The 14,181-nt window shown below is 42.6% G+C and overlaps 1 protein-coding gene across 6 annotated transcripts in view; it reads left to right on the forward strand.

Moving 5' to 3' along the window:
- CEP128 (centrosomal protein 128) overlaps window positions 1–11,061 on the forward strand; it is a 305,103-nt gene extending 294,042 nt beyond the window's left edge. For 5 of the 6 annotated variants that reach the window (XM_081859123.1, XM_081859126.1, XM_081859121.1 and 2 more), the window contains one exon: window positions 9,857–11,061. In XM_081859123.1, coding sequence (XP_081715249.1) covers window positions 9,857–9,963 — 107 coding nt within the window. In that variant the 3' untranslated portion in view covers window positions 9,964–11,061. The remainder of the gene's footprint in view (window positions 1–9,856) is intronic. The other variant, XM_081859125.1, reaches the window with a different exon arrangement.
- Window positions 11,062–14,181: the final 3,120 nt, after the last annotated feature.

Here is a 14,181-nt window from a genome sequence, read left to right on the forward strand (position 1 = left end):
AAAACAAAAGCACCAAATATAAGCTCCAAAGATCACCTCAGAACACTGCAGTCGGAAACAGAGGGCTTGAATTACAATGGGGGGACGCAAATTAGCAGTGCAACAGGAAACACAGGGGGACTCAAAACAGAGCACATTCAGCTTCTGAAAAAAAGTTTGGAAACCAGAACACCTACCTCCGGTTTTGTAGCATTTGGGTTCCAAGTTGTTAGTGATTAAGCTGTTCGAAGGAAAGAGGGGACATGTTTAATCTGGAGAATCTTTGCTAAAATTCATTGTTCCATTTTAAATTAAGTTTCTGTTGGCAGTGAAATGAAAACCAATTAAATTTCCCTGGTTTTTGTATTTACTTCTTGCCTATCATTGTATGCCAGTTTTTAATCTCTATAGTTACTTGTAGTATACTTTTTTATTTTCATAACCGTCTATTTAAAACGATATTGTGGGAGCTAGTCTGACTAAACTGTTTTGTAGAAAGGAAGAGGTTTATTTGACAGCGTAATTTGGGCAAGAAGGTGCTCATTAGAGACATACTTCATAAAGCCAGCTGTATTATCAGCTGCCACTCAACTAAGTCTTTTTTTAATAAAAAAAACCCAATCAGCCACTGGCTGTTATCTCACCATTAATCCCAAGAAACTTTTTTTTTATGACCACCATACTTTTCTCCAGTTTTAGATTACAAAATGGTTAGCAACTGCAGATGCTTTGCATTAGTGCTGTAAATGTATCCTTTTCCTGTTTGCACAGTTTTTATCCTTTCTGTGTATTGACAAATCTTTTCCCAGAAGCCATTTTATTTCTAAAGCTTGTTGAGCCGGGACCTTCAAAATCTGCAGCCGTTTTAAAGAAAGACAAGGGCAGCAAGGCTTTCTAGTCTCCTGTTACTGAGCACAGTCCTCGGTTAACCTTGGCTTTGCTGATGCACAACACATTTTATTAGTAGTTCAAAGTACTCTGCATGCATTGGCCATGTTTGGACGTAATGCTAAGCCAGAAATGTAGATTGTTAAGCCATACTGTGCATGATCTGTATACTGGTACCCAACACATTGGTGAGCCAGAAGACAGTCCACAGTGGCTGGCTTAGCGTTACGTCCAAACCAAGGATCCTAAACATGACTTCCATTTGGTTAGCAATCATGGTTTGTGTAGGCAAAACAGCCCAGTGTTCAGACACATGTGCTAAGCCAGCCACACTTGCGAAAAGGAGGGGGGCAGAACTGACATTGAAATAAGCCTTTGTTAAACCACCTTTCCCCATGTAAACTTACCTGGACTCTGCAATCATCATCTGAGGCCCTTCTTCTGGTGCCTATTCAGGACGTTCGCAGGGTGGCAACACAAGAACAGGCCTTTTCTGCAATGGCTTTCCACTTGTGGTAATGCTCTCCCCAGGCACTAGGCAGAAATGTTCTTCAACCAGGCTTTTGGCTGATTAATATTCTACAGCCTTTTAAATGTGTTTGGGTGGTGGTGGTATTGTTTAGTTTTTGTTTTGGCTATCTATTTTGGGCTTTTATCCTGCATTTTTATCTTGTGATAAAAATATCTAAGATCTTCAGATATATTATTATTATTATTACTATTACTATTACTACTACTACTACTACTATTACTATTAACACCAGGAAAGCTTCTTTCTTTTCAAAGGTTGTGACAAGGTTTGTTAGAAAAACTGAGCCAGGATAAAAACTTTGGGTGAAATTTATTGTTGCTCTCTTCTGTCTGGTGCAACCATTGTAGCATGACAGATGGGACAATCCTCCATCTCTTTACCTCCTCATCCTGTTCTGGAGGTTCTTCAGAGCCCCCCTCCCCCCCCGAGCCAATTTGAGGTGGCGTATGGGAGAGGAGAAGATGGAAAGCCTGTTGGCTCAAGTGCAATTTCTTGTGCAGGGCTTCTACTGACAGGGCTTGTTAGGTGACTCCTGCCATTAGGCTATATCTGACTATGGAACAGGAAACCTGTGACTCTCCAGATGTTGTAGCACTATAACTCCCATCCTCCCCGACCACTGACCCTGTTGGTTGGGAGTGATGGGAGTTGGAGCCCCAGAACATCTGGAGAACCACAGGTTTCACACCCCTGGACTAAGTCATACTCAAGAGTAGACTCAGTGAAATCAGTTGACTTAAGTTAGGTCCATTGATTTTATTTGATCTACTCTGAGTATGACTTAGTGGGATACAACCTTTAAAGTCCATAATTTTGCATTGCTACCCAAAGCATCGTTTGTTACTACAGCAAACAAAGTTCGAAATGCAACATCAAAAAAAATTTTTTTAGTCCCCAATTATTTCATTAAACTCTTTTGTTTTTTTACCGCACCACCTACAGGCCAAGGTAACAGATTCCGTAGGTTAATACTGCACTGTGTTAAAAGGATTTCCTTTTAATATGCTTTAAGTATATTGCTTTTTGATTTTTATCATGTACCTTCTGGCTCGTGTATTACCAGAAAGGTAAACAGGATTTGCTATTCCATCTGGCCTCTTTACTATTCATAATTCTACTTGCTATCTGCTGGTAATGAAAGCTGTGCTTCATATTAGCAGCTTTTGCTCCCAATCCTTTTGAACTACAACTTTCCACTTTGATAACAGGTAGCTCTAAAATTATTTTCTTTGGAAGAATAAAGAAATACAAGAAAGAGAGAAGAGGAAGGGAGGGAAACCAACAGCGCATAAGATTCTGAAGGCAGGGGGAATGTCTCCAGCCCACCTGCAAGTTTATAAGGTCACTCATAGGGTAGAGAGAGCAGGCCCTCTCCATGCACAAACTACTTCCTAGTCCTTTTCCTGTGAGGCTATCTTGAGGTTGTGCTATGTACCTGAATGCCACTGGATGTGGGCAGAACCAGTCACATAGACCCTCCTTTCCAATAGAAGTCATATATTTATTTTAATGTAGAAAACTCAGAGTCGCCATCTACTTATGGATAGCAGTCAATGGATTGCCTGACAAGACAGAAGTACTGTTTCTGAGGGGACGGGGTGGACAGGTATGGGGAACTCCCTGGTCCTGAATGGAGTAACTGTGCCCCTGAAGGACCAGGTATGCAGCCTGGGAGCCATTTTGGACTCACAGACGTCCATGGAGGTGCAGGTTAATTCTGTGTCCAGGGTGACTGTCTACTAGCTCCATCTGGTGCGCAGGCTGAAACCTTACCTGCCCTCATGCTGTCTAGCCAGAGTGCCACATGCCTTGGTTATCTCCCGCTTGGACTACTGCAATGCACTCTGTGTGGGACTACTGGCCTTCTGGCAGTTCCCTCACCGTGAGAAGTGAGATTACAGGGAACCAGGCAGAAGGCCTTCTTGGTAGTGGCGCCCGCCCTGTGGAACACCCTCCCATCAGATGTCAAGGAGATAAGTAGCTATACAACCTTTAGAAGACTTCTGAAGGCAGCTCTGTACAGGGAAGTTTTTTTAATGTTTGAGTTTTTTTGTATTTTACTATTTTGATGGAAGCTGCCCAGAGTGGCTGGGGCAACCAAGTCAGATAGGCAGCATATACAGTGGTGCCTCGCAAGACGAAATTAATCCGTTCTGTGAGGCTCTTCGTATAGCGGTTTTTTCGCCGTGCGAAGCAAGCCCATTGACAGCTTAGCGGATTAGTGCTATTAGCGGCTTAGCGGCTTTTAGCGATCAGCTGTTAAGCGGCTTATCAGCGGATCAGCTGATAAGCGGCTTAGCGGCTTAGGAAAAGGGGGGGAAAATGGGAAAAAACCCGCAGGAACTTGCAAGACATTTTCGTCTTGCGAAGCAAGCCCATAGGGAAATTCGTTTTGCGAAGCGCCTCCAAAACGGAAAACCCTTTCGTCTAGCGGGTTTTCCGTCTTGCGAGGCATTCGTCTTGCAGGGCACCACTGTAAATGATAGAATTATTGTTCATTATCATTATCACCATCATCAAACAATACATTGTTTATTTCTGCATTTCATTTATGAATCACTTCCCATGAGGAATCCTCAAGGTTTTTGCAATGTAATAAAAACTTATACAAACACAGTTTAAAACAACTAAATATGTAGGGATAGTTTAAACTAACAAAATCAAATGCATAAAATAAAATAAATTCAAATCCAATACAGATAACAAAAGATCTCCATTTAGAAGCCTTGTTGAAAGAGGGATGTCTTTAGCAGGCCTGAAAAAGACACCTATTGAATATATAATAGGAAGGGGTTCAAAGCGATAGATGCCACAACACTAAAGGCCTGATTCCAGCCTTGGCAGAATGGAGCTCCTGATAAGATGGTACATCAGGATGCGCTCTCCTGCAGAATGCAGAGATCTTTTGGGTGTGTAGGGGTAGAGGCAAGCTATGAGGATGAGAGTGAAATGTAGGGGGTGATTCTATAAAATCTCCATATGCAAACCCACAAACAGCTTCACAGTAAGAAAAACACATTATGGGAAGGGACCAATATAAAAATATCAATTCAATTAATTGATAATTCATTTCCAGGTGTTAGATGGAACAGAGTGATACGTCCCAAGTGGCCACCGGCAGAGCTTTCTCTTCTGGCGGTGGAGAACTGCCCTTGCTTGCAGATCGCCTTCTAATCTAGAACAATTTACCTACCAGCTCCAATAGACTGTAGGATGGTTCAGGCATTCAGTAACACTGAACTATGGTTTGGCACTATGAGTTTGAGTCATTTTGGAGCTGTTGTCTCTTCCCCTCAGGTGTGTTGATACCCTTCTTCCCATCCTGCTTTAAGGTAAACTGCCATTTTACGAAAGCTGGGGACTGTGGTTTGTGCTTGCTTGGCTAAGCAAAGTTGCAACCCAGGATGAAACTAGTTAATGCTTTCTAATTCTGATCAAGTGGGCCCTTTTTTGCTGCAATAAATCTGTTAATTTTTAAAGTGCCGCAAGGAATTTGTTTTGCATACATCACCTTTAAAACAAGCAAAAAGAAGTGCTTCACATAGTTCAGAATTAACCTGTGGAATTCATTAACATAAAGGGTTCAAAAAGAATTAGATAAATAAGGTAGGTGTAATGAATGAAGAATCCATGCTGACAGCCATAAGTACAGTCTCCCTTTTCAGAGGTAGTAAATCTGACTGTTGCTCTTACTTTTTATTATGCGGGGGGGGGGGGACGACTTTTTTCCCATCTGCAAAGTGAGCTTTCCCAAATCTCTGGATCTTGCATGTGCCCAGATCAATTATACCAGTTCTGCATTCTTCCTTTTGATTTTACCACAGTCCCATCACCTCTGTCATTATTTCCAATAAGACAAGTTTGTGCACTAGTACCTCAGTTGTCGAACCTATTCCATTCCGGAAGACCGTTCAACTTCTGAAACGTTTGAAAACGAGACACAATGGGCGGTCTGCAAAGTCAATGGAGAAAATTGAAAAAAACTCAGCGGAAGCCATTCGACTTCCGAGGCACATTCGAAAACAGAAGCATTTATTTCTGGGTTTTGAGCATTTGAAAACCGAGACGCTCGACAACCAAGGTACCACTGTACTTGAAGTAGTATTGAACAGTCTCTTTAGTGGACACCCTTTTCAATGTTATTTTTCTTACCTGGCTGCTAAGACTTCACAGATTGTCAAGGCAACAGCCATAAAAATCCATGGCTCATCCACATATACAATTTAAGCAGAGATACAGCTGACTGGTTCATTACATATGTGGGAGATAAGCTTTCAGTATTTTACAGATCAGTCTAAACAATAAAAGCAAGATGAGAGAAACATCCCTATGCAGTGTATTTTATAGGATATAGTTTATATCTGTAAAAGGCCCACCCCCCCCCCCGGGTTTCTTCTTCCAGACCTTGGCCCAGGGCTCAGACATCTTAACTAGCTTCTCATTTGATTAAAAAAAAAAAAAAAGGTGGCTGCAAGGTCACCTTGGCTTTTGCATTCTTCATTGCTGCTTGACAAAATGATAGCATCATATAAGTTCATGACCGTGCCTCCGAGCTCTGGCAATCAGTATGACATTGCTCTTGTTTTTATTACATTGTTTATCTACATGTTACTCTGAGACAGCCAACACCATTGCAGTAGGTCCTATTTAATTGGATAATAAGGATTCCAAAATACAGTTTAACATCTCTCTCATAGTGACAGCAAATGAAAATTTGAGAATTGGTGGAAGTTTTACCAGTGTCTCTGAATTAGCATTTCTTTCTACTTTCATCAACCTGAGTTTTGAATTGGGAAAGAAGGATCCTAGGAAATCCATTGTGACTATGTTTAGCAACATTTCGTAGAATCACAGAATTGTAGAGTTGGAAGAGTCCCTGAGGATCATCTAGTCCAACTGACTGCAATGCAGGAATAGGCAGCTGTCCCATATGGGGATCAGTCTTTTGCAACCTTGGCATTATCAGCACCACGCTCTAGCCCAGAGCTTTCCAAACTTTTCATGTTGGTGACACACTTTTTTAGACATGCATCATTACGTGACACAGTAATGTCACGTTTTAGTAGCAAACTGGAGGTTAAAATAACCCCTTTCCAGCCCCAGGAGGAGAGTGGTGAGCATTCGCGTGACACACACACACTGCAGTCGACATACTAATATGTTGCAACAAACAGTTTGAAAAGCTCTGCTCTAGCCAGCTGAGCTATCCAGGCAAAACTTTCTTTCCTATTCAGTCAGAACACAGCAGTGCTTTTTGCAACTCTTGACAGATCCAAGCCCAGTTGGTCTTCAAGAATTAGTTCTTTCATACCTTACATAGCATTATGTGTGGCTTGTCCACTATGTGTTTTCCCAGTTAACGTGATAAGAAATGAACAGGAAATACATGTCTGTGAACGTGTGAAGAAGAAGAAGAAGAAGAAGAAGAAGAGTTTGGATTTGATATCCCACCTTTCACTCCCTTTAAGGAGTCTCAAAGCAGCTAACATTCTCCTTTCCCTTCCTCCCCCACAACAAACACTCTGTGAGGTGAGTGGGGCTGAGAGACTTCAGAGAAGTGTGACTGGCCCAAGGTCACCCAGCAGCTGCATGTGGAGGAGCGGAGACGCGAACCCGGTTCCCCAGATTACGAGACTACCGCTCTTAACCACTACACCACACTGGCAGATTAGCACCGAAAAGCAGCTTGCTTATGAAGAAAAAAGCCAAGTAAATGGGTGTCTATATAAGGATAGATGAGTATAAAATTATGCTTAGTGTGGAGAAGGTAAATAGGCAGAAGAGATTTCCCCCTCTCTCACGTGTAATACTGGGTCCATCCAGTGAAAGTGAATGGGAAGAGATTCCAGATAGATGAAAGAAAAGTACTTCTTCCCACAGTTCATAGTTAGTCTGTGGAATTCTACAAGACGTAGTGATACCCGCCCAGCTGGGCAGCTTTAAAAGAAGATAAGGCACACTCATCAGGGGCTACATTCTGCTTCCACTCTCAGAGATAGGATGCTTCTCAATACCAGCCGCTGGGAATCACAAGTGAGGAGAATGCTATTGTACTCAGGCCCTCCTTCCAGGCTTCTGGTTGGCCGTTGTGAGAATAGGATGCTGGTTGAGATGGGCCTTTGGTCTGATCCAGCAGGGCTCTCAAGTCAGGATTAGCTCCTTGGGTCCTATCTGCCACATGCTGAAGCGACTTACCTGAAATGCATTGCATGAATTTTCCAGGAGACACATGGTTGACAAGTAGCAAACTTGTTTGGCCCATAGAGGGTGAATTGGATCTTATTCTCCCTTTCTGCAATAGATCAAATTGCATTTATATAGCTGGTCTCCCTCCCCACACCTTGGCACTGAGCAGTTGATTTCCAATACCCAATCACAGCTGAAGTGGGATTCCAGCTCCTCAGGAGCAATTATCCGTCAATCTGTAGCACTTTACGCCTCATTAGGAAAGCCCAAATTAAGCCTCCTTACACACTGGCCTACCTGTATCCCTTAGGAATATGAAGACCCATACCCTATAGCTGTTCTCACTTGAGGAGAGGGAGCGGGGAGCTAGGAGAGAAAAAATCAGTGAATCTGTGTGAGCTAGGTGAAAACCTTCAAGGGGCTGGGCTATAGGCAGCAGTGTAGTGAAGGTCGATAGCTGGGAACTGTGAGCCAGGACTGGAAGAGGAATCAGTCTCAGAGGGCAAGCCAAAAGTCAGAACCAAAGAACAAGACCAGAAATGCAAGTCATACTAGCTCTGGTAGATGTTGTTGCTCAAGCAAGTCTCAGCCACAGAGATAAGTACTTTCCATACCTTTCTGACCAGGAAGAGCTAGCTTGGATGTGGGGAGCCAGGCCAAATCTGGAAGGTTCTTCCTTCGGAGGCTAGAGTTATGGGGCTCGCCACATGGGACAGCAGTCAGCAGTTACTGACAACCAATACTCTTCAGTACTACCTTACATGTGGCTGGGCTTGCACAGCTGCAGCCAAGACAATGTGATTCCTGGTAGGACATTTTGCAGAATGTTTCCTATGCCAGTGACCCTTTGAAGCAGCCAAGGTGGTCTAAGCCTGAAGCACTCACGTTTTCCACAGACGCAGCAACACGAGTCCCCGGAAAGCTTGATGTTATAGTTAAAACTAGTGAATGTCACCACAGTTAGGGACTCTTCTTAGCTTCTCCTTGTATGGGCCATGATAAAGAGATTTAGTGGTTTTAATGGTAGGTGATGTTGCTGTGTTGTATTATATCATTTATGTACATCGATTTATTTCTGGGAGTTAAGAATAGGAATGGGATAAAATGTGTTCGCTGAGCCCGTATCTTATACAGTCTGTATATGATGTTTGTTTGTTAATGTGTGGTGTGCTATGCCTAATAAAGGATTTGAATTTGAGCTTCTCTTTGTATCAGGCTCAGGCAACACCCAAGGGTAAATCATTTTGTGAGAACTGTAACCTGGCTCTTAACATTTCAGGAGCTTCTCTGAAACACTCCTTTCCTGTGACAAGCCTTGTTCTCCAGAGCAGGAAGCAATGGCAGTAAGATGTCATTTCTTTGAGGTGCTGGTGGTAGCAGTGCTTTCATTTCCATGTCCTTTCATCTCCCTACCCCCACTCCCACCCTGGGCCACAGTCTAAAGGGCACAGAGCAGTCTAAGCAGTCACTCAGCAGCACAGCCAGTTCTCCACCCATACAATGACCATACTCCTCTGCCTTGCTTCTGCTGGGAGCAATCTAGATGCCTCTCAAACATTCTTGCTGGACATGATGACACAAGCAGGCTCACATAGATACAGAAATCTGCTTAAGAGGTCTACATTTAATCCTTCAACTAAGCTGTCTCCTTTAAAATTTGAGTTTTGCCATTAATTCTGTGGGGACGGGATTGCATTCCAAATTGCAGTATCAGTTGCCTTGTCTCCAAAGTTCTCACATGCAGAAGTCTGCTCACAGGATGATATTGCTAGTAGTAGAAGGTGTGGAGGCGATTCCTTATTTTCACTGCAGCCCCCATGCAGAAATCTGCTCTGAAAGGTTGGGGAATCCTCCAGAACAGCATGGGAAGTGATGATGGATGTCAGCAAAAGTGGAAGCCTTGACAGGATTGGAGTGCCTTCCTTGTGTGGAAGGAGCCCTTCCGTTTGTGGAAGAGCAACTATCTAGAAGAGAGACAAACCATTATCTCTTAGAGAAAAAGCATTAAATCACCTGTTTTCCATCTTCGGTTCACCTGATGCCAGTAAATCTAACCACTGTATTTTGCACCAACCAAAGCTTTCAAACAGTTTTCAGAGAGAATCCCACCTACTTTGCATTGAATCATTCTAAATGGAGTGTCACCACTCTATGGGTATCTGGACAGGCCCTCTCTGTTTAGAACAAGCTGTTTTTTTCTAGATCCTCCCTCCCCCATGTTGAGTCTTTCAGCGAATAGGTGATTGTTCCCCCCCCTCCTTTCTTCCGCAGCACTTACCAAAAGTACATTTCCTTCAGATTCAAATGCAACTAAAAAAGGTGCTATCAGCATGACGGTCAATGGAACAAAACTGCGAACACAAGAAGAGAGGTACTAAAGCAACTTCGGAATGTGCAGATACAGTGTTGGAAACTCAGCTCTGCGGCACTTTTTTTCCAGTTCTGACTGCAGCTGTATTTACCAAAGCAGTGCAGATTCCTTGGTCCAACAGATGCCAAATAGTGACTGAGAACAACGTCTCGATTGTGGGTCTAAAACGAAGCAAGTGAAACCTGAATGTAAAATGCCAAAGAATCTTGTGGTTTGAAGTGCTGTCCCCATTGCTTTGTTTCAGTCCCAAACCAGCCACCTTTGCCTTTCGTGAGTTTTGTTACATACCTTAATATGTTTTAAGTTCAAAGATGCAATGGATTTTTGGTTGAACAATATATAGATAAAACATAAACACAATCAGGTAATGGTTAATAGAAATTGCTTGGTGTGTAAATAAATGTTTTATAACATAATTTAGAGCTGTACAGGCATAATAGCATTTTACAACAAAGGTGCCTCAATTGATGCATTATGCAATGATTACATTATTGTGCTTAATAATAGAAATCATTTATATCTGAAACAATGACCTGAATTTCCTCCACTTTGAGGAGAATTAAGATTACATGCTGCATTTCATTCTGTTTGGGACTACTATGTTTGTTGATCCAAGCTCAAGGGAGAGCGCAGCCTAACCTAAATTTCCCCAGAACTGGAGGAAATTCAGTTAACCACTTGTTATGAACCACTTCTGTAATTAAGCATAATAATAATTTTGTTTCCTAAACCTAAAATCTCCAATAATGTAATGAAATATTTTATATCCGACATGGCAGAAGAGAACCAGAGTCACAATATCTAATTTTGTGCTACAAATGTACAATGTCTTCCTGGAATTGAATAAACAGGTTGAGAACGAACCTTTGGCAGAGGAGGTTGGTTTATATGAGTACCCAACCTTCTTTTTTTTCTTCTTTTAATAAAAAAGCAATTTCTAATAGTCACATCCTTCCCAATACCTCTTTATTAAGTTTTTTTGAAATGTCACCTTAACTCTGAAAATTACAATGTACAATAATTTAGCCACATATTGTGGTCTCTATTGATGAAATCAGATATTCCCTTTCTTGATGTTTCTAATAAAACTTCCCCTTCCCCTTTACCTGCCTCTGTGATTCTTGGTTTATTGCCCATATCTTGGTTCTGATCTGTGAAATGCACTTGGTTTTAATGTTCAAGTCTGAGTCCTTGTAAAAGTGCCTTGAGAGCCAGCACAGTAGCCTAGCGAGAGATTGTTCTAAAGATATGGACTGTATTGCAGTTGTCTCACTAATGCCAGTGTTTTCTTTAGATAAGCAGCCCACTGTTCAAGGACTTGGTTACATTACTAGCAATGATGCCAGCTTTCATTAGTGGCAATTATTGGGTTGTTGTATGTCAAACCAGGACTATTCCTTTTAAACTTCGCTGTATGTGGATGGTTATAATGCATGGATGTATACCTGCTGTCATGAAAAGAGGCTTTTTAATGACCTATACAGTGGTGCCCCGCAAGATGAACGCCTCGCAAGACGGAAAACCCGCTAGACGAAAGGGTTTTCCGTTTTGGAGGCGCTTCGCTAAACGAATTTCTCTATGGGGTTGCTTCGCAAGACGAAAAAATCTTGCGAGTTCCCACGGGTTTTTTTTCGCTCCCCCCCCCTTTCCTAAGCCGCTAAGCCGCTTATTAGCTGTTCCGCTGATAAGCCGCTTAACAGCTGATCGCTAAAAGCCGCTAGACCGCTAATAGTGCTAATCCGCTAAGCTGTCAATGGGCTTGCTTCGCAAGACGAAAAAACCGCTAGACGAAGAGAATCGCGGAACGGATTCTTTTCGTCTTGCGAGGCACCACTGTATCTCTAGGTCATAGAATTGTAGAACTCAAAGGGACCACAAATATCATCTAGTCCAAACCCCTGCAATGCAAGAATCTTACCCAATGTGTGCTGCAGGGGGGGGGGGTGAGGGGTGGCTGTAGCTCAGTAGGGCTTTGCATTTAGAAGGTCTCAGGTTCAGTCCCTGGCATCTCCAGGTGGGGCTGGGAATATCACCTGAAACTCTGGAGAGTTGCTGCCTGTCAGTGTAGACCATACAGAACTAGATTGACCAGTGGTAGAACACAGCTTCCTATGTTCCCTACATTTGCTTGTAGAATAAGATTCCCATTCATCAAGCTGAGGATTAACAAACTGGGCTTTTAAGTTTTATCTGCTAAATGCCCCTTCCTTCATTTTGAAACAGGGGTTACAAAAAGGGATTGGCTGATAAATCTAAACATCTCTTCTCCCCCCCCTCTCAACACACACACACACACACGCACACACACACACACACAGAGAGAGAGAGAGTTTTATTCATGCACCCATGCATGGGGATGTGTCAGTCTCCCAAGCCTTTATGTGAACAGTGTGACTGTCTGTACTGACAGAGCCTTTGTGTGCGCAGCTGTGTGTGCAAAGGCTACAGGGCAGGCTACTTTATGCACCCCTGCTCCCATGTTCGGTAAGACAAGAACATGAACACCTGAAGAAGCCCATTGTCCATAGGTGCTGATTCCTAGGGGCTGAGTATTTTTCTTGTCCTGGAACCACTGGGCATCCTGCTCTGCTCACACACAGTAGGGAGTGTTTACTGTATTACAGCAGCTGCAAAGCTACCCAGGACATTTCAAGATGGATTCATTCTTTATCTGCCAAACCCTGGTCTCAGAAGCCTCCTGAAATTTGGATACCAATTTCAGCTTCTGTCAAGAAGGCTGATGAATGGAGCGCATGTAGGTAAAAGTTTACCTTCAGTCACATGCAAGCCAAGAGGAATACCTCAGAGATGAGCTTTGGAGAAAGACACACACACACACCAAGCCTATCACATCAGCCATAAGAAGAACACAGCTACAAGCACTGCATATTAATGCTCTCACAAGTTCTCTTTCAGCGGTACTTCATGGGTAACTTTTCCACAACCCAGCAAAAGACTCCAAATATTCTCCAACCAAGTAATATGTACAAAAACGCATATACTAGGAAAGACTTAGACAACATCAGGAGATTCACCTATCCTTTGTTAAAACACATTGCTTAGTATTACATGAGACTTAAGAACCTGCAGAATCATAGCATTGTAGCTGGAAGGGACCACGAGGGTCATCTAGTCCAACCCCCTGCAATGTTGGAATCTTTTGCTCAAAAGTGAGCTGAGAATGTCCCCAACCATATAACGGAAGCAACAAAAGTGAGGAGAAAAGTAGATACGTATCTTACTAAAACAAGGAGAAAAATACAAAGTTTGAGAAACATAATATGTAAACAGAACGATCACAACAAAGTGCAGTTCTGATGGAATAAAGTTCTTGTCACTTATTCAAAGATGTGGAGATGGACAGTTTTTAAATAGTAAAAACGGCCATATTTTAATTTGCATAGGTTTCAACACATTGGGGGCTATGGGTTTGTTTTGTTTTTATGATGTATTTTGTGTTCTTATTTTATGTTTTTATGTTGTAAACTGCCCAGAGATCTTCGAATGAAGGGTGCTATACAAATTAAATACATACATACATACCGTATTTTTCCGTCTATAAGATGCCCCCATGTATAAGACGCCCCCTATTTTTGCGGCAACAACCAATCGCAAGTCCACCCTTGACACTATCCGTGTATAAGACGCCCCCCTAATTTTTGACATTACAGTGGTACCTCGGGTTAAGTACTTAATTTGTTCCGGAGGTCCGTTCTTAACCTGAAACTGTTCTTAACCTGAAGCACCACTTTAGCTAATGGGGCCTCCTGCTGCCGCTGCACCGCCGGAGCACGATTTCTGTTCTCATCCTGAAGCAAAGTTCTTAACCCGAGGTACTATTTCTGGGTTAGCAGAGTCTGTAACCTGAAGCGTATTTAACCCGAGGTACCACTGTATTAGCACCGGAATTGCCAGCACACAGTATTTAATCCTCAAACGTTCTGCTCCTGCACTCTTGTTTTCTCTTTGAAGTCCTCGGCTGATTCTGATCGGGGATGCTGTGCTTGTGGAGGTCGCAAAGAATACAGCCCCTCTGCTTTCTCTCATATGGGCAATGAGATCAGTTTCCAAGGCTGATTTGCCATGGAGCTTGTTAAAACAACCACCCAGCAATTTCTAGTTGTGTCTTTGCAAGTGGATCTTGAAACTTCTTGTTATTTCCTAAAATAAAAAGCCACATTGTCAAAAGAGTTAGCATTAGATCATGTGCTGATTAATTTTGAAG

This window comes from Podarcis erhardii (assembly GCF_964252035.2).
Source record: "Podarcis erhardii genome assembly, chromosome: 1".
Classification (NCBI taxonomy): Eukaryota; Metazoa; Chordata; class Lepidosauria; order Squamata; family Lacertidae; genus Podarcis; species Podarcis erhardii.